This window comes from Falco peregrinus, chromosome 1 (genome assembly GCF_023634155.1).
Source record: "Falco peregrinus isolate bFalPer1 chromosome 1, bFalPer1.pri, whole genome shotgun sequence".
In the NCBI taxonomy this organism is placed as follows: Eukaryota; Metazoa; Chordata; class Aves; order Falconiformes; family Falconidae; genus Falco; species Falco peregrinus.
This window is the reverse complement of record NC_073721.1, coordinates 863,543-883,857: the sequence shown is the minus strand read 5'-3', so window position 1 is coordinate 883,857 and position 20,315 is coordinate 863,543. Positions and strand designations below refer to the sequence as shown.

The window sequence follows — 20,315 nt, the reverse complement described above, 5'->3', positions numbered from 1 at the left end:
CTGGGAAGGAGCCAGGGACCTCTTCTCGCTCCCTCCGTCCCCAGCATTGGCACGTGCGGCCACTGGGCTGCCTTCCCCAGAAGGAATGAGGAGGCTCTCCTTCCTCTCCTTGCCTGCAGCCATCACTGTGACTAGGGTTAATGCCATCGACCTTCCTCCAGTCAAGCCATAACTGTTAAATTTCACCCTCAAATTACCCTCATCTGAAACCATCTATTTCTCATGAAATTGCCGTGGGAGAACTTATTCACATACAACAGGGGCTGAACTGCACTTTCACCTGAAATTAAACCCAAACCTTAGCAGTGTTAGTTTTGGGGTTTTTTTTGAGGTATCAGAGGAATTCAGCTAATTATTTTCCTCCCCACTCCTTCTGAGCCCTGGGCTGTGACTGGGCTGGGCTCTGCAGGGGCAGGAGGTGACTCTCATCAGTCTGAGGGACTCGGGGCGCTGGCTGTGCCGAGCTGAGCCCTCCGAGCTTACTTCACACTTTATATTTCTTTTCAACTGAGAGTTTTGTTGCGCTCTGTAACCACAGCATGTTTCTCAGCTAAACACACTGTAAACTCTTAATCTCTTTCTTCTCTTCCATTTTCTCCTCTCTTCCCTCCCCTTTTCAGTTTTTATTTTTGTTTTTATTTTTCTCTTTAGCTTTCATTCTTTGGTCATAGTCCTTCAGGCCACATGCAAAAGGTAAGCCCTCAGACCACCTCTGGTCTCCCCTTTTCTTGTAAAGCATCAGAGCCTTCCCCTTGCTGCTCAGGCTGCTTTGGCAGTATTGGGGGTGGTCTCCTGGGCGCCCAGATAACCCGAAAATAGAAATCTCTAAAGCCTTGAAAAAAAAAGCGAAACCTAGGCACAGCAGGCTAAAAACTTGTCAAACAGAATTTCCTTCTTTGGAGGGAAGGACAAGGAAAGAGAAAAATGCAGCAGGCTTAAAAGCAAGAAACTTCTAGCAAACCAGGGTAAATGCCCAGTCTGTGCTTATTCCTCTGACCATATCAGGGTTGCTCCTGCTGATCCTTGCTGGAAATCCAGGGAAATCCACTGCCCTTTCTCCCCGCATGGCTGGGGTCTCCATGCTTACAGCCGGGCTGAACCTCCTGCATTAGCTTGCCCTGCCTTCAGACTAAGCAACCAGAATGGTTTGGGGGTAAACACGTCATTTCTAAATGTATATTTCACCAAGCATCACGCCAAAAGGCCCTACACGTTGCCTAAATCCCGCCTTCTCCCCCATCAATAGGAGGTGAATTCCCAATCCGTTTGTGCTTCCAGAGATGGCAGAAATTACCACGCTGGCGTTGAGATGGTGTTGAGGGGAATATTCCCTACTAGTCATCAATGTCAATAGAATATAACACAAATCCTTTTTTAGCAGTTGTACAATACAAACAGATAATTATAAATATAACCCTTGCAGAAATTTCATGCCTGGTTTTTTTGCCCAGATACACTTTTATTTGACCCATGTTTTAATTTTTTTTTCTAGTTTCACTCTACTGAGGAAGCTACAATTGCTTCTACCGTTATTAACAGGAAGACAGCACTGATTACCAAGACAGAAAAAGAGACATTGCCATTTCAAAAAAACCCAAGTCTCTCTTGTATTTTGCTACTGGCGATGGAAGATGCAATCTTTCTGACCATTTCAGACTGAAGCAGAACTAGGGTACGTGGAAATTTCTGCACAGGTGACGTCTGCACCACTGAAATCTCTGACTGAGCATTTTGAAAGCTAGAACTAAGCTGACAAAGAAAAAAGCCAAAAACCCCCTCCCTCTCCTACAGCCACAGGCTCCTTCCCGGAGTACTGGCTCTGCTGCTTGAACTAACTTTCAGCGGAAGTCCTGGCTCTGCTGCTTGAAATAGCTCTCAGCTTTACGTAAGGAGCGGAATACTAATTCAGATAAACTGAATATATTTTGGTTCCCTGCTAAGCAGGCAGTAAATTGCTTCTCTGTAGAAGTGACAGTGTCCTGTTTTATATGTCACACATTTATATTTGTTATTCATAGTTATTTAAAAATCTGTCTTGAAAGAAGATTTTAGAAAGAGTTCCAGAGGAGTAACTCATGAAAAGATAAATGTGAATGAAAATGGACATGTTTTGTTCCAAAGTATTTCTTCATAACACAGGGTATGTCTGATGGTTTGTTGAATATCCCGCAAGCCCAGTTTTAGGGGAAAATGTGAAGCTATGTTCAGGAAATCAAGCTGTAATTTTGGGGGGAGTTTTCAGTAGACCGTGGCCTGCAGCATGATGAGAAAAATGGCACGATAATTTATAATTTGCTGTCCCTGAATGGTGACAAAATGCTTAGTATTGTCCCAGCAAAAAGTTTGACCTGGAAAAGAGTGAATGTAAAACACGTTATCCCTGATCCACATGCTCTGGGCTGGGGGAGCCGGCAAGAGGGAACAGAAGATTTTGTCCCCTTGGGGCAAGGGAGCACAAGTACTGCAGAGCCTGAGCCCAGGAGGCTGGTACAGGAGCCGGGAAGGAAAATGGACGCTCTAGAAAAACAGGTGAAGGATGGAAAATCCAGAAGAATTCCCTCAGTCCGATTCACTCTATGGGAGCTGCAGACAAGTGCACAAGCCTGGGGCTGTTGGGTAAGGCCAAGAACAAGCTCCCACCCACAGCTGTCCTGGAGTGCGGTGTAGCCAGGGTGCCCGAGGCGCAGGATGCAGTGGAGGAGCAGCCCACCCTCGGAGGCACCGGGCGGGAAGCGAAACCAGAGCTCCTGGCAGGTAAGATGGACTGATCAACAGAAACCCATTATACAGTTATATATACTACGTAACTTCCTTGACACAGCTGTTAGTCTCTCTTGCTCAGGTTAAAATGCTTCTGATGATAACACAGAAAAAATCTGGACGAAGTCTTTATGTAAACGCTATTTATCTCTGGTTTACTTTAGTAATTTAGATATCGAATTTCAGTATGATATAATCACAAATGCTAACTTTGTGTTTTTAGATCAGTGGTCACTTAACAAAAAAATACTAGGGAATTAATGAAATATGCTGTCAAATTTGTATGAAGAGCAAACAACCGTGATACTTTTAAAAAAATATATAATTTAAATGCAGTAGATGAAAATACTTTTAATTTTGGATTGAAAAGCCAAATAGTATTCACAAAAGTATTTTAATTCACAATTCCACTTACTTTTTTTCTAATTCATGCTGGTGATGAGTTACTTGGTTGGTAAACTCCAAAGGATGGGGACAGTAGCAGCGGCCAGCCTAGCACTGCCTGAAGCTGCCTTTTTTTAAGAATGCTGAAGAATACAGGGATGTTAGACAGGGACCAGAACCCAGCTGGACAGTGGTGACAGGTCACTTCTGCCACAGCCTGGGGGAGTCTGTCATGCCCAGAAAGACCCATGCTCGCTTGACATAATTCTCTCCCAAAATGAGGGGAAATACTCACATCTTTCAAAAATAACAGCCTGTAATTCAGTCAGTCCTGTGGAAACGCTTGGGAATAAAATAAGTCAGGAAATGGCCAAATTGGAGCACTATTATATAATATGGAGTCCATTTCTTTTTTTTATTTTGTTGGGGCTGTCCCAGTACTTTTTAACTTGTATGTAACTTGTTATACCCCTTATGGCTAATGCTTCTCGCAGGACTTGTTTCTGCTTCAAAGGATTCAGAGGAGGAATTGGCTCTCTGTACTTCATCCTATCAGTTTTCCTTCCCCTGCCCCAAATGCTTTTTCTAAGCAGAACGTCTAGAGCACCTCTCGGATGTTACGGTGTTTGGCTGCAGGTTATTGATTTGCTGCTCCAGATAAGATTACTGCTTTTAAAAGCAATTGGACACAGGATGTTTAGGTAGAGAGGGATGCACACAGGAAGCCTTGGAAATTATGTGTCTGACGTGGTGCTCACCGAGGTAACCATGCTCAGGGTTCGGTTCGGCGATGCATGCTCTTCCCCAGAACTGGCAGTTGTGCAGCTCAGTGCTCTAGTTTTCAGAGAGTGGCTCAAACCCTTTTTGCCTGTCAGTGTCACAGTGTCCCCAAGGGGCTGGCGTTTCCTGGGTGGTAAGATCAATGAGATCTATGCATTTAGTAACCCAAAAAAGAACCTTAATGCAGTCAAAAGGGAAATAAAAATGCTTTGGATTGTGATTAGGGCTTTCCGAAATGTCTGTTGAAACAACAACTTCTCAACAGGAAGTTAGATTTCAAGTAAATGTTGGGTTTCTCACTAAGAATGTGCTTTTAACAAGAAACATTGATCTCCATTAAGTGAAAAATGAGGAGATCCCATGGCCTTCCAGGCCACAGCACCACTGCCAGCTTCCTCCGGCACCCCAGCCTGTTCCTGAGCAGGTCAAATAGTGACCCAACAGGGAGTTTTGCCTCCAGCCAGAGCCCCGCATGCACCAGCTGGGTGGCTTTGAAGAGGTGGGTGGGAGAGCCCCAAGCCTGGGCTGCGGGGCACAGTGTGCAGCTCGGTGAGGCTGCATGTCATGGCTCACCAGCGTGGCTGCACGTCATGGCTCGTCTGCGTGGCTGCGTGTCATGGCTTGATGGCTGTGCACCACGGGAGGCATTTGGGAGCGCCAGCAGGAGGGTGATTGGCGCTGGCTCTCAGCCTGTTCCACCTGGCTTCATGGAAGCATTTCAAACACTTGATAAAGTAAAAATAACGTGCTCACGCATGGAGTTGGCAAACCTATAGAGTTTGAGTTTATATATCTTAATGTGAGCTTATTATTAGAGGCATTCAGGGTAACACCATCATTATACCCTTTAACATGCCTACAGGTCTGTGTTTCAGCAGGACTCAAGCGCAGGGGGAATCGCAGCATGGCACGATATCCCAGCTACCGCAGAGGGCTGATGCGGTGGGTGGGAGCTGGTGCGGAGCAGCCCCAGCCTTTCCCAGCAGGATGCTCGGTGCAGTCCAGCACGTGCTGGGACATGCTCTGGGGCAATGGGAGAGGAACGGAGAAGTGTTCAGCAAGAGACACAGGCTGCAAGCGACACAGGGTGCTGGGGCAGCGAGGGCAGGAGGCAACACTGGCACAGGAGGCCAGAGGCTCAGTAGGTGCCTTTGTCCAGCTTTTCTTAGTTTACAGCTGCTTAATTTTTCAGCATACCTGTAATAACATTTTGATTATTATTTTATTATAATTTATATAACTTTAATATTTTATTATTTTTTTAAGAAAAACAGACTCTCTAGGTTTGACAACCCCATAAATAAAATTTAATAAATTTTTAAAAATAATTTTAATAATACAATATATTATTTAAAAAGTTGTATGTTTGTATAAATACACGTGGACCTGCAGGCACACAGAAAGCTGCCGTTTCAAGTGTTTCATGAAAGTGTAATTTATGCCCTGCAGGATCAAGCGCTGCCGTCGGGCTGGAGCCCAGGGCAGCTGGAGCCCAGGGCAGCTGGAGCCCAGGGCAGCCGGAGCGGGGGTCGCCGCGCTGGGCGGGGAGGGGGTCCGGGGGCCCGGGGTCCGGGTGGGTCGGGCCGCGGGGGAGCGGAGCGGTAGGGTCCCCACTGGAGGGTGCTGCAGGCAAAGGGAAACTAAAGGGTCCAGCTGCTGGGCTGCAGCTAGATGATCTTTAAGGTCCTTCCCAGCCCAAACCCCTCTATGATTGTATGATTTTGTGGTTTTAAGCAGTGTTAGGAAGTTGTAGGCAGTTATCTTCGTTAGTTTTTAGTGCGTGTTTGAGTTATACCAGAGATTGGAGACTCCCAGGGATAGCGCTTGTGTATTTCCAAATAAGCTGTCAATTAAACTAAGAGAAATTTTTCCTGATTTATACAAGAGGCTTAAGCATCCAAAAATTTTTCCCCAATTATCTTAATTTAATTAAAACCCCAACATTTATTATAACTCTATTTAATATTTGCTTATTCAAAAGAAATAACATTTGAAACGTACTGAAGCCCAGGTTTGCGTAAGGAAAACCTGTCCTTGATGCAGAAGCTTGGACTTGAAACGCACAGACTTTAGGAATTCAGCGGCACGTGTCTAAGCATACATTCTGTCAAATCCTAAATGAATGTTGGGAATTACATCCCAGCATTAGACTCACATTTCATAGGTCTGGCCAAAAGGCCTTCGGGCTTCAGGTGCAAGTCCCGAATATCATCAGAAGGAAACCTGTCCCTCAGGTTGGAATTGTTCAGGACATGATGCTATTGGGTTTCAGAAGATAATTTTCCCTGTTCTCTGTTTTTTTCCTGTCTACCATCTTCCTGTCCTGCTCACCTCACCCCCACGAGGTGTGCACACCCCTCTGACCCATGGCCCCATCCCACCCACTGCCCCAGGAGATGGCTACTGACCATACCATTCCCCCGATCTCTCGGGAGACGCCACAATGGTCCCAAAGGCCCCTGGGGCCACTGGTGCAGCGCTGGGGAGAGGGAACTGCAGCATGGGAAGTCATGGGGATGTGTCCTGCTTCCCCAACCCGGCAGGGAACCATGCCCCTGAAAGAGGGAATTTTGGTCCTTCCGTGTGCCTCCTGCAGTGCCTTTGCTTTGGGGGGACAGAGAAACAAACAGACCCAAAGCCCTGTTCACCCTGGGCCCTGCCTGGAACTTAAATAAACACGAAGGAAGAGCTTCAGCACAACACTGTTGCCCACAGCCAACTCTACCAAGCCCCAGGGTGTCACAGACTGCGTTTCTCCGTCGTCAGGGTGGGCAGCGCTTTGTAGCAGAAATTAGCAGGGGTTGTGCGGTGTGGGCCATAATCCCTCTGCTCTTGCTGGAAATAGCAGTTCTAGTAAGAAAAACTGTCCCAGACACAGCAGGCTGTTAGATAGTGGTTTCCAGTGTATCGATGCAATTATTCTCGTTATAGCTAAAAAATTTTTCAAATATTATATACTCTGTGTGTGTGTGCATGTGTGTACACATACGTAAAATGGAGAATTTGGAGACTGGTCCCTGAAGGAGTCCGTAAATGTGCACATCTGAGGAAAAGGAGTAGTTGGCCATCACTATCACACAATATCTTTTGTGACTAAATTCCTTCTGGTAAATACACATGAGGTATTAACTCATGTGATCCTGGACTGAAGACTGACACAGGTAAAATTAGAATGACCGAAACAGGTGCTGTGCTCACCCCTACAAAGAAATATTCCCTCCGTGAAGAAGGATCACATCTGGGTGGTGATCCAGTTTGATTCGTGACTGTAAAGGTTTCCTGTTGGTAATCGAAGATAGTACTATAATTACAATCTTAATTGCTTCAATCTTAATGAAAGCATTGAAAATATTAATATTAAAAGAGGTTTATTTACATTTTTTTCACCAATAGAAGGGTGAAGAGAAGACCTTTGTCTAAAAGAGGGTTACTGTGTTTGACTGGCGCCTGCGGAGCGGCATGTGCTCCAGGAGCGTGGGGAGATGCCTCTCCCCCCAGAACGGTCAGTGGTGCTGACCATCACGGACAAGCAGCTCGGACAGTAACCCATCTATTTTCAGATCCTCCAGCCCTTGTGTTTCTTACATCAGCGCAAATTCTTTTTAGAAGTGGCCTTAACATTTTCAATTAAGAACATGCAATGTATTTCCTACTGTAGGCAGCAATTAGAAATACCAGTTTCAAATGTTCAGAGCTTTATATTTTATTTTGCTGTGGATAGTATGTGTGAGTGTGCGATGCCGTAGGGCGGGTGGCACTTCCCCCAGGGAATGCCTGCCAAGCTCCCAGTGGGGACACTTATTCTGCACTAGTGCTGGATCTGCCCATGGGAACCTGTTTGTTTGGTAGATAATTACCTTTCTTTCAATTACTTTGCATATTGATTCCACAATCAAGTTCTTCTTTTTTATTGGTGTATTTTAGTTGTCAGAAGAGGTTGGGGTTTTTTTTAAGATCAGCAGAAATGATCCATGGGGGAGATGATGAGTTTACTGGAGCTTGAATTTCCCTGCAATGTTTCATCAGCTGCCTTCTGTGTATATATATATTCTTGCATTTTGAAAGGGGCTGTAAATGGCTTTCTTCACAGGGGTACAGAGATAAGGCTAATGAGCTACATTATTAGAATACTAATTGGCACATCTTTGCTGTGCAGGGTAACCCAAAACATTTTGTTTAAAGTGAACTGCGTGGGGGAAATTCAAGCCATCAGGAAGATCCAATTGAGCAAACAGCATTCCTGGGAAGTTACAGAGGAAATTACTCAAAGCCTGCTCATTTTTACTACGCTATAAATTTTGTGAAACTTTCTTGATTTCATTAAATAGTAGAATTTGGCTCAGTAATAATAAGGGGATTTCTGGCAGATGAATAATTGTCTATTGATACAAAAGCATAGGTCGTCTCGTTGCACAGTATTTCTGCTTTAACATTTCAGGGCTTGTTACAAACTGAAGTGCATAGGAATGACAACGTCAGTCTGAATTTACAGATGAGATGAGGTGAGATGGAGGTCCTCAGGCAGGAATAACAGCAGCGCTGGTGCTTAAGGACAGTCTCAGCGCAGTGCAGGTCTGAGGCACATCTGGGAAAGCTCTTTCATCATGGAGAGGTCTCAGTTTATGAAGAGGCTGCTATTTACTTTTTTACTAGTAGGAATAGAAAATCAGAGTAGGAAAACAATTGGAAGGAGACCTGCTGAGATTTCCCTTCTAAGCAGACCATCTGTTTTATTATGGCAGTAAGTTTCCATTGTGCTTCCCAGACAGGTTAGTACCTGGGATAATTCTTTATCCTCTCTACAATCAAGAAGCCCAGGTTCCTGTTTTGTTGTAGGGGTATCTGACACACAGCATAATTCATACAGGTGTCAAAGAGCTTTCTCAGAGTGTAAACATCCTGTAGATTTGTGCACAGCAGCCGCAGCAATTCTGTGTCCTGCCAGCTTCGCCCTCAGGAGCTCCCACCCCACGTCTGTCTCAAAGAAAACTGCAGGCATGCTCCCAGCAGAGCCCAGAGTTTGGAGGAAATCCCCACCGAGACCTTTCTGTGTAAACCGACCATTTCCAGGCATGCCTCACAGGCCAGACACGTGCCACAGTGACCGGTTGTTTCACGTTTGTATCTTACCAGCAATGCAGGGTTTTTCTTCCGTAAAAACAACAAATCAGTAATTATAATCAAAATACATATTCAGCACAACTCGGTGCAGAACTGTAAAAGTCTGGTCCACAGAGCTGTTTTTAAAGATAATCATTCATTAGTCATTAATATTCCAAAGTATTCCCAGGCATAGCAGGTTCAGTTGTCATTAAGTCTGAAGTGTTCTTCCCCTTAATTTTATTCTTGCTGAGTTCTTGTAAATAATAAGGACACATGTTTTTGTAATGTACCAAACTCAGTATTAGCCTGAAGAATTAATTAGCTGCAAAATCTATTAGAAAGCAAACTTTTTTTAAAAAAAATGTAGTATATTTGTAAATTAATATGTTTGTGTACACAAGCCCTACATATATATACAAATACGTTTTTATACACATAGCATTAATTTGCAAGGCTTGCAGCAGTCAAAACCTTTGGAGAAGTTGTTATACTAATATGTAATAGCAAAGGAAGAAAAAGAATGTTTTTGAGCATACTCTAGCATCAATTATCAGAAACCTTTTCTTGGTCCCTGTCAGGGACCTCAGCCTTTCACTTCTCATAGAGAGCCAAGATGCACAACAAACCACTTAAAGCTAGATCAGACTTAATTTTTTATGACTAGTTCACAATGCTGAGGTACAATTTTTTGTAAATTCATGCTCTTTATTCGTAAGATTTCAGGTAACAAGCCTGATCCTTACGGGTTCCTTCCAACTGGAAATATTCTGTGATTCTCTGATATCATGGATGTTATGTATCCTTTCCAATGCTATTTTAATATGCATGTATAGAAGCATAAAAATCTATTGTGAAGATTTTGTTTTGAGATGTATTGGGAAGAGTCACAATTCTGAAGATTTATGGTTAGATAAGGTGAGAATAATGAATATTTGATTTATTCAGCATTACTAGCTACTAGGATGTTGTGTCATCAAGTCTTAAACTTCTATTTTTCTGGTTTGAATCTGGTGTCATAAGGACACCGAAACACAATGTGCCTGCCTGCCCAGCCCCAAACCAAGTAATTATGTCAAATTCCCATTACGTTACTAATTCCTACAGATGGTAAGAGAAGAGGCAAGTGGCTGGGAGAGACAGAGATTCGGCTGTGCTGGGCAGGTGGCAGCGGGAGGTCAGCAATATGAACAGTCACAAGAGAACACACACAGAAAAGCGTAATGGACAACCTGCCTTCGTTAATCGAGCTGCAGGTCCTGGTGTGCTCTTCTGGAGACACTGTCCGAATGTAATACAAGTGTAAGACAGATTTTGTAGGTCAGACTGACTCCTGGGTGGAAAACCTTGCAGTGGCTAATTCCACTGCCTGCGGATTTGGGGTTCTCGGGGTGCTGGCCTGACGGTGGATCAGGCATGGGATAGCTTCAGACTGGCCGTGCTGGAGAGCTTAATGTAGGGGTGGCTGCGTGTACGTGGGATTGCGCTCTGTATCCTCCTGCTGTTTGTAGGGTTTCGGTGTTCCTGTGCACCACTAAAATCAAACAGAATTTTTCTGCTGAATCCAGGGGAGCAGGATGTCTCCTTGCATCTCTCATCTGCTCCACAGTGGCACAAGTGTGAGGGCGCCCTTCACATGCATGTTGTGTCCAGCTTGCAAGGCCAGCCCTAATCCCCGCAGAGTACCTACGAGCATGCCTCCAGTCCTGCGCATCCCAAGCCCACTGCATCTGCTGCATGCGTGCAGGTGGTCTTCAGCACATGTATGCAGTGGGGCTGATACACACCAATGACTTCTAGGTCATTGGAAATCCCAGATAAACCTCCCCCAGGAAAGGAGTAGGCATCCAAGGAACTAACAGCTTAATGGCCTTATGCAGATCTGTAGAGGCAGATGTAGGAAATTTTGTTCTGTCAATGGCTTTTTCTAAAGACAGATTTCCACAATGGCCAGTTTCCTTCATGTTATAAACAAGAACACACTCTAGGGATACAATAAATTGATGAAATGAGTGTCAGAACGGCTGTCAAGGAAATACCAGCATGTGTTAGCAATGCTGTGATGATCTTGAAGGTAAGGGGACTGTAAAATACTCACACATCGTCAAATCAAATCAACCTTTCCAGCCTATTCTAATTGTATCAAGAGAGTGACTGTAGAATCCTAAAGGCTGTAAATTTATAATTTAACAGATTTCTAAGAGTGTTAATTGTAGCTATGTTTCCTAAAAAATGCCTTGAAAAGGTCATCTAGGAAAGGGACCAATGGATGTTTCAGTACGATTTAGCAGCTGCCTTCAACCCGGAGGACCTACGAGTTCCTCGTCAGGGCTGAGATCGGGTCTGACGTCTTGCCCTGAACTCTCACCCTTGGGCTGCCTTTCCCTCAGGAGCAGCCCGAGTTACAGTCAGGGTGTCAGCCTGCATTTTCTGCATTAGCACCGCATTTACAGCTTGACTGGGTTCCCCACTGCTTTGAAGCCCTTCCTTTTTAAATGTCACGTATTAATGCTGCTGATGATCTCTTATCTGTAACCTGGTGATCTGCAGCAAGAAATAAATGTTTGTGAGTAACCAGGTTCTTGACAGATTGTAATGTTTTATTACCTTTCTGTCTTTCAGAGCTGTTTCAATTACTTGTTTCCATTGCCCTTCAGAGCTGAGGTGGTATAGAATAGGTGAACCAGGATGGGTTTATTCCCTACTGTGTTGTGTAATAATGATTTTCAAACACTACAGAAGACTTGGCCATGAATTTAGCAGTGGGGCATGTTTTTCTAACACAGCAGAAGGGACCACTGCCATACCTGCTTGTGCAGGGGTCCGGATGGGGATGGATGCTTGAACTGAGCCCCAGGCCTGGGCTGTGCCCTGCCCCAGCTGCCGTGGTTGGTGCACTTAACTCTGCCATTGCCTATTTCTCCCATCAAAAGGCTCCATTTTTTGCAGATTAATTTTGAAAGTACAAAAAATCCCTTACTATTTGCCTGGGCTGAGTAGAGCTGAATGGCTTCATTGTCTGCAGTTGTCACAGGAGTCCCCCAAATCTTAAATTCCCAATCCCCAGCTTCCTGTGGAGACACTCCCAGCTAAGGGCTTTATTTCCTCATGGGCACCTTCAGCCCTTTCGCGGCACAGGTAGATGCATGTGCCACATAAGGGATTCCAGCCATAAACTTACTGCTTATACATTACAAATAGAGGTTTCTGTAAGGGTTAAGTGCTAACAAGGTTTTTAAAATCCACATTATTGCAAATATAGAAGACAATTATTTTAAATTATTTTCTTTAGTTGGTAAAAATATTGATGCTATTTATGTTTTCTGGGTATGTAACAAATAGCAATACAATTCAGTATTTTATATATAACACAACATGCAAATACATTTTATAGGTACTGTACCATATTTTCTGATACCATAATGACTGTCTTCTAATAGATCTGTCTTTTTAAAAAGCATTCTAGCATCACTTATCGATTACATGCAAAGTATATGTAAGTGTATTATAAATTCACTCATACGCACGATTTACCCTCAATAGTTAGGGGGTGATACCAGCAATTAAGGTAAACCGGGTTTCTAAAGGGCAAAACAAATAGGGTTTGGTGCAGAATCAGCTGTTGTTCTAAAGCCACCTGCTCTGGTGGGAGCATGAGAGCCCAGACCATGCTGTCACATGCTGCTTTTTGGATGGTACAGGAGTCTGTCCTGGTTTCGGCTAGGATAGAGTTAATTTTTTTCTTAGGAGATCATCAACTAGAGATGTCATCAGATAGTTTTAATTATAAATCTTCTTCTCGTTCTCTGTTACACACTGCTGCAAAGGTAAAGAAAATGCTGGACTTCTTCTATATGCATAAGTAGATGTGTGTGTGTGTGTAAAATTAGTAGTATCTAGTTTATTTCCAAAAGATGTTATCACTAATAAATAGTTTGTAATGGAAGGAAACAGCTTCTTAAAACCATGCTATTAAGCATCAAAGGATCAGCGCTATTTTGTCCTGTAGCAGAGGTACTTTATAGTGTACCTGTGCCAGGTTTCCCCCTGTCTCCATTAAGGCCATTCTGCGCTTCCACCTCCCGCGATGCTGATGCCAGAAACCCAGCTTTGCCCAACACGTCGGTCCCTTTACAGTATAAAACTGTGAAGAAAAGTGTACAGAAACTCTTAAAAATCCGACGTGCTGGCTGTTACCCTGGTTAGCCAGGTTCCCAGCAGAGCGGTGGTGGGAGGGGAAGGCTCCACGCTCCCACCTAGGCCCGGGCTCGGCGGGCAGCTCGTGTTGGAGAGGCAGCGCCTGAAACCCCTGGCCCACCCCAGCCCTGCGCCCGCTCCCAGCTGAAAAGCCTCAGGGGCCCTGGGGCCCCAGGAGCAGTATTTCAGATCCCAGGCCTATAAATATTTATGAAGTGAAGTGCTTTCATGCTCATGAATAGTTCTTCTGCACAGCGTATGTTCACAAGATTTATCAACATCAATGGATAATGTTGAGTAATTTTCCTTCAGTTGGTATATTTTACTATTTTAGAGGGGGCGGGGTAAAAGCCTAGAAGTTTCCAAATCAGTACGGTCAGGAACAAAATACACCATAGGTACAGTCACTGGGATGCCTTGTAAAAAAAGTGCTGTTAATTCTTAAATGCCAAAATCAAAGTAAAAATTCAGAATTTAGTAACAAATTAAGCAGACAGTAAATGACTGCTGATTACTGAGATTCTTAGAGCTAGTAACTGATACTCGCTCCTCAAAAGCCATTTGAAAGTGGTTGTAAGTGCAGTCAGACCTACTGCCTGGTGTGCACGGCTGGGCTGGCAGCTGGCCGGGGGGCAAAGGGCCTGGGCAGGGACAGGACGGGGGGAGCGGGGGCTCCGGGGGCCCAGCAGGTTAGGATCAGGCTCTCTTGGGCTCTGCAGGAGTCAGGCAGCATCAGATCAAGCTTTGACATAAAGGGAGAATGTGGAAGCTGTGAGTGCTGGTTACTCACAGGAGCTGCTGCGCTCATGGGTGGACAGTGTGGGCAAACGGTACAATGGAGTTTGTATTTCTTCCTGTAGAAGCCTCTGAATTTTTGCAGACTTTTCACTCAGTAGAGAATTAACGTAGGGAAATTGCAGAAGTGGTCTTTGGCTGCTCATCTGGCTCACACAGTCAGGTATTAGCAAAAAATGATGTCTTAAAAAATAAGGCGCACTCCTTTCCAAGTTGTAGTTGCAGCTGTAATTTGTGTAAGTATTGAAAGATCCATAAGTATTATTAGCCTGATCTTTAGCTACTGCAAATCACCGTAACTTAATTGCAACTAGCAGACAGTTCCCTCTTTCTCACCAGAAAAAGAAGAAAAAAAAGGAAAAGAAAAAAGAGAGGTCCTCCCTTCTTCTTCACCAGGGACCTGCCCCATCCTCTTCCCTGACACAAAAAGTTACCTTTCTGTGGAACCTGTTTGAACTAAATGGCCACTTTTTTTCCCCTCGTATATGAAATGGTTAAATAAACCCTTCTATATTTCATTCTGCTCATGATTTCTCATTTTCCTGTTTTCTATGACCTCCTCCCCCCCACGCAGTAAATGGCAATGGGTTATCTGCATTTATAAGAAGAGGGGTTGAATATGCCATAAATTCACGCATGTGGATCCAAGTGGGTGAGGAAGGGGGAAATAAAGAGGAAGCCAAGCCTAGCCCATTTTTCTTAACACGGAAATGAAATTGCACCTTTTCATTCTCAGCATGGATGATAAGTGAGAAGACAGGAGAGAATTTGCATTTGCACATACAAGTGACAAAGCCTGTGGTTTCCCGGGTGAGGAGGGGATCCGGCCCACAGATCCCTCCAGCATCCTTTGCCCTCCCCACAGTGCCCAGGGTGCCCAAAGGACCAGCAGTGCTGGGGCAAGCACCAGGATGAGCCCAGGCTCACAAAAGGCATTCAGCAGAGAGGTGCTGGGGACTGAAGCCACCATCTCGCATTCACCCTTCTAATTCCTGGCAATTCAGCCTGAAGCAGAACACCTCTCAGCTGGACAGGACTATTTCAGTCCCCAAATTCGCTGTGTCTGCAGCCTTTACAGCAAGAAAGCCACCAAGGTGACCAGCTGGGATAGTGGGCACGCTGTGAAGCACACCTCCTGGTGACATTCACTGTACTTTGTTAGGGTGCTTAAGCAAATATTTCACATTTTCAGCTAATCTAAAACTTGCAGCCGTGTTTCAACTGATTATTAACTCTGCTTAATGTATGGAGAGTGATATGTTGCAAAGTATTAACTTAGCAAATTCAATTGCTGCCTTTGTGTTTTAGTTGCCTTTTTGTTATTCCCAGAACATTTCTTATATTTCCCCCAGCAATCGTGAGAGATGCGTGTCCCAGGCTAACACTGCCTGTCTCCCTCAGCCGTATGGTCGCTCGTGCTGCTAATGCGTGGGTCAGTGTTGGCCGCGAGGGCAGATGGCCCATCTGCTGAGCATCACTGGCAATGGTCTCATCCGTAACCAGCAGCCTCCTCGCTTCCTACCAGGGGCATGTGACAGGCAAGAGCATGTGAAATAGGATTTACAGCTCAGGGTGGTGTGTTTTAAGCAAACTCCCAGCAAATCCCCTTAGCACTATAAACTTATATATCTCCTTGCATTGCAGCCTTGGAAAGAGGCTGTGCGTAATAGTAACAGGCAAATGAAGACAATCATTCCTCCTCCACATGAGCTTTTATCCATAATCTTTGATGAATTGCATTTCTGGATTGCTCTGTGTCAGTGAAGCTGCAGTTTTTCACAAGCAGTGAACGCTCAGGTGCACAAATATTACAGCTCCATCCATTACCATTTTCTAAATGCTTCATTTGTCCCATTCTTACAGCTTTCTGGGGGAAAAAAAAACAAAACAAAAACACAAACCCACAAAAAAAACCTCTTTGGCAGAAGACTGCATGGTGAGACAATTTTAACTGTGTCCCTTTTAAAATAAGCAAATGTCAGTCCTCCAGACAGTATTTAAGTGACATTTGAAATGGCAGTGGACATGATCCCCAGCGAGTGCATAGCACCACCGTTTGCCTTCACGGAAACTCATTGTGACTTCCCAGCCCTGCCCCGGCGCTGCCTACCTGGCTGCTGCTTGAAGTGACATACACGTAAAATGAAGTGGCGTCTTTAAAATTCGGTGTCACTTACTCTTGATTTCTCTGAGTTCCATGGCTTTTTAGGAATCACTTATTCAAATTCTTGAGGTTTCATCTCCCACTCGAGACAGTGTAGCCCCTGTCTCGAGGCCGCTGGGGCGCACAGTGCAGGGGGGCTGTGCTGGGGAGGGGGCTTCAGTGCACCTACTGCTGAGCTTTGGGGGGAGAAGGGACAGGGGATGGGGTTGCCTCTTCCTCTAGGCATTGGCTGAACTATTCTGCTTTCCATGCATTTGCCCCAGAAACTCCTGCTGGCCATGTCCGCATGTGAAACAGAAAGCAATGAGGAACGTTCTCAAAAGTGATGAGGAATGTCCGAGGATGGAGCGCACGGAGGGGCAGAGCTGCGCAGGCAGCCGCCCGTCCCACCTTAGGGCACGATGGCCTCTTGTGCCATCTCTCCTCACTTGGGGAGGTCGAATTTAGCTCCGCGGGTTATTAATGTCATGTCCTCTCCATGACACAGCTCCTTCTTCTGTCCATTATACCGACGTACTACTATCAGTAGGTACCAACTGTTGCTGAAGTAGCTTACACTGCTGTGGTATCTCTCTGATGTCATCTGCTGCTGTCCTGGCGCCCTGCAAAGATGTGTACCCATACAGGATGGCCACTGAGTCCCGGGTTTGGAAAGCAGGGGAGGGGGGTGCCGGGGGGGTGGGGGTGGCGGGGATTCGTTTCTGCTTGGAGGGCATGTCCTGCCCCCAGCTTAGGCAGCCTTCACCAGCTCTTTCCCAGCACGCTGTCAGCTCAGAAAATCAGCTAGACTTGTCTTAAGCCTTTCTTTCCTTTGATTTCTGATAGGAGAATAATCTGTACCACTCCTTGTAAATGATAATTATCAAACAAATCATCTCATTGCTCTGATTGCTATTTACTGACTTTAATGCAGAAGTGGCAGTGTCTCAGCACGCTGCCGGTCACTGCTCACACTCTTGCTCTTTTTCAGCATCCCGATCCACAGCACTTCACACGTCCCGGGAATTCACTTGCTCCCACAGGACGCTCCAAAGAGGAGGGATGTGGATGCAGGGGGAGGTGGTGTTCAGGAAAGACAACCTCAGAATCTGTGTGAAGCTAGACAGGGCAAACTTTAAATTCATCATTCATCATGATCATCATCATCATCATCATCATGTTCTGAGTGTTACCTGAAAACTACTAGGGGAGTATTGCTTAAGAAAAATGAATAACACAATCTGTGATACAGCCTATAGAAAACAGTATGTTTAACATTTAATAAATTATCTTTTTTTTTTTTCCTGAGAAAAACCAGCAATTGGATAAGCCTGCTCCAACTGCAAACTTCACTGAGAGCTACTTAACCCAACGTAGCAAAGCCCGTGAAATGGAAATGTTGCAGTGCTTGAGACTAAAAATCGTGTGTTGGAAAGAGAACCCAGCTGTGATTGATCCTTATATTTATTTTATTCTGTAGGTACCTGCACCGCTTCCAAAACTTGTGTTGAGTTTATAAAGCTATGAAGAAAATCCCTTGATACCGAAATTCTAGAAACTCTCCGGATACTTGTACATCAATCACCTGTTTTAAACCAGACAGTGTAAACAGCAAAGGGAGCTAAACTACAAAAATGTAAGAAAATGAATTGTTCAGAAAAGTGTTATATTTGTACTGAAGTAATACGACATTTTAAGTCAAAGGTTGTGGATTTTGATGTCAGTGTATATTACAAAAGCAATTTAACAAATTCCAGTTCTACCAGATACAAATACCAGTGCTGTGGTTACATTGATAAGCCCCATTTTTACTTCTGCATTTCATGCTTCAAACATGTGTCCACTCTGAGTTCTCCTTAATGTCTTAGAATGTTTTTTGTACTTCAAAGAGCTGCAAGCAGTGGTTGAGGCACCTGCCCGCAGCCCAAGGCACTGCGGAGCTCCGCAGGGAGGTGACGTGCCGGCCCCTCGCAGGGCACCTTCCCTGGCAGGCGGGGGGGTGCAGCGCTGCTGCCCAGGGTTGCGGGGGCACGGCAGCTGCTCAGGGTGCGCTGCCGGGGCTGGCAACAGGGGCAGCCCATGCGTTGGGCAGTGGCCTGGCTCCATTTCATCGCTGCTTACTCAGGCTGTGCTTTTGCATGTCATGCACATGTGTCTAGAATTTCAGGTCCATTTTCCCATTACTTAGACTTTCTTCATCATGCTTTTTTTTCTTTTTTTAATTAAAAAGCCAACTGTACAGGACAGGTATATGTGTAAATAAAGGATTATGCTTATATATATGTTAATATTTATATGTAAAAAGATATGTACATAGGAAAGAAAAAAATGGTTCAAGTAATGTTTTCAATACTGTTCCTTTCTTATAAATGCAGACAGGAAATTTACATAGATGTGTTCCTTAATTTTAGCATAAGGGTTTTCACTCAATTTTCAGTCACTCTGCATTTGATCCCACTGGGGTTTTGTACGATGACTTTGTGCAGTGAGTCCTTGACCGTGGCATGGAGCCACTCCTGAGACGCGCCACCCTCTCCATCCCTGAGATGAGCTCTGTCAGAGATCTCGTTTGCTGTCGTCTCGCCTACGGGTTTTGCGCATCTTTTAAAAACATGGTCTCAGAGCCACAGGACCATGGCAGGGGGGTGCATTACCCTAATCCAGGGCTTTTTCCTGCAGACCCTCAGTCTTGGTGCAGAACAGCAGCAGAAAGGTGGAGTTTGCAGCCCGGGGAGGGATCCTCAGCTGTTCTCTGGCTGGCGAGCAGGCTTCTGAGGCAAGCGGTCGCAAGGCAGGGGCTGCCAACCACTCCAGTTTCTCATCCATAAGCACCTTTTATAAAACCCCCAGATGTCCTTCAAATAACAGCAAGAGAAGAGGGCCAGATAAACTGAGCATCTCACCAGGTGCATCGCTGATGTATACGTTAGCTGCGGCAGGCAGTCTCTGCAGGAGCACCGGAGTGGCTCGCACGCTGCCTGCCTGGGTGCCCAGGCCTGGCACGGGCCGGCTGCCACCTGTGCCGAGGCGCATCTAATCCGAAATCCATCGGAACCGCAGCTTGCGCGGTCACCAGCCCCACGTGGGGCATCACAGGCCCATGCTCCTTGTCACGCTGGCGGAGGACTGTGGCTGACCTGTGAAGTACTCTGCTCTAGTAGTATCCGTAGCCTTCGGTGTATCCTTGAGTGCCTTATGCGGCTTGCGAACAAAACGCTGGACTGTGAAGTGATAAACATGCCCGACAGTTCCTGGGGGGGCCGGTGCCAGCTCCCTTTGCGTCCCCAATGCCACCGCCACCACCTCGCGATGGGCAGCGTGCATTAGCACGGGAACGAATTTAGTTTAGACTCAGGAAATCATATTGTGAATATGTGTATGAAACCCTGTACTTACATATTGTACATTTTATACAAAGGAACTACTGTAAACTTATGCAAAATGAGAACCAGAGAAAATGTTTGGGGGTTTGGTTATTTTTCCCCCATGGCCAGTGTGCCGTGACCTATGTTCTCTAATACAATCCCAGCCACCACATCCTAAAAACATCATGTTTGGTTCAGTGCTGAAACAGTAATTGACAGGCCTAAAATAGGGCTGGATTGATCAATTCCAGAATTTTACACATATTTTTGTATTGTGATTCATATGATATATATCAAGAGACTTTCTATTCATTTGTAAAATACATAAATTATTGTAAACTTTTAATAAAAAGATCTGTTTTAAACCTTCAAATCAGATCGATGGCTTTGGTTCTTTTCCCCGGTTGCAAAACATAGGGCTTTGATTAGTCCAGAAACTTGGCTCTTTTTTTTTTTAATACCGTGCAGCAGGTTTTTAACCATTTTTTTAGTTCTACCTGAAAGATTGATTAAATCATGAACTTAAAAAAATATTCTTGCAGCAACACAACTTACCTCCTACTGAGCTGAATGGGAAATTTGCTCGTTTCCGCATCGCTGGATTGCGGGTGGGATCATGCCCACCTGGTCGGGACCAGTGGCCGAAGCTGTGCCGGCGGCAGCGGGAGCCTGTGACCCCCTGCCAGGTGCTGCCTCTGCCGTTCCCGAACCGGGAGCGGCTCCCCCACGGCTGGGGGCTGCCCCCCACCCCCAACCCCGCCCCGGGAAGGCTGCCAGCCATCGGTGTGGCC

At 45.2% G+C, this 20,315-nt stretch overlaps 1 protein-coding gene across 18 annotated transcripts in view; it reads left to right on the top strand.

The window, feature by feature from the left end:
* The window catches only part of JAKMIP3 (Janus kinase and microtubule interacting protein 3), an 89,693-nt gene extending 69,809 nt beyond the window's left edge, over nt 1–19,884 (top strand). For 9 of the 18 annotated variants that reach the window (XM_055791796.1, XM_055791794.1, XM_055791769.1 and 6 more), the window contains 3 exons: nt 652–693; nt 1,493–2,754; nt 17,640–19,884. In XM_055791796.1, coding sequence (XP_055647771.1) covers nt 652–693; nt 1,493–1,660 — 210 coding nt within the window. In that variant the 3' untranslated portion in view covers nt 1,661–2,754; nt 17,640–19,884. Of the gene's footprint in view, nt 1–620; nt 694–1,492; nt 2,755–17,639 lie in introns of those variants that run through there. The other 9 variants (XM_055791813.1, XM_055791841.1, XM_055791802.1 and 6 more) reach the window with 2 other exon arrangements.
* The last annotated feature ends 431 nt before the right edge of the window (nt 19,885–20,315 follow it).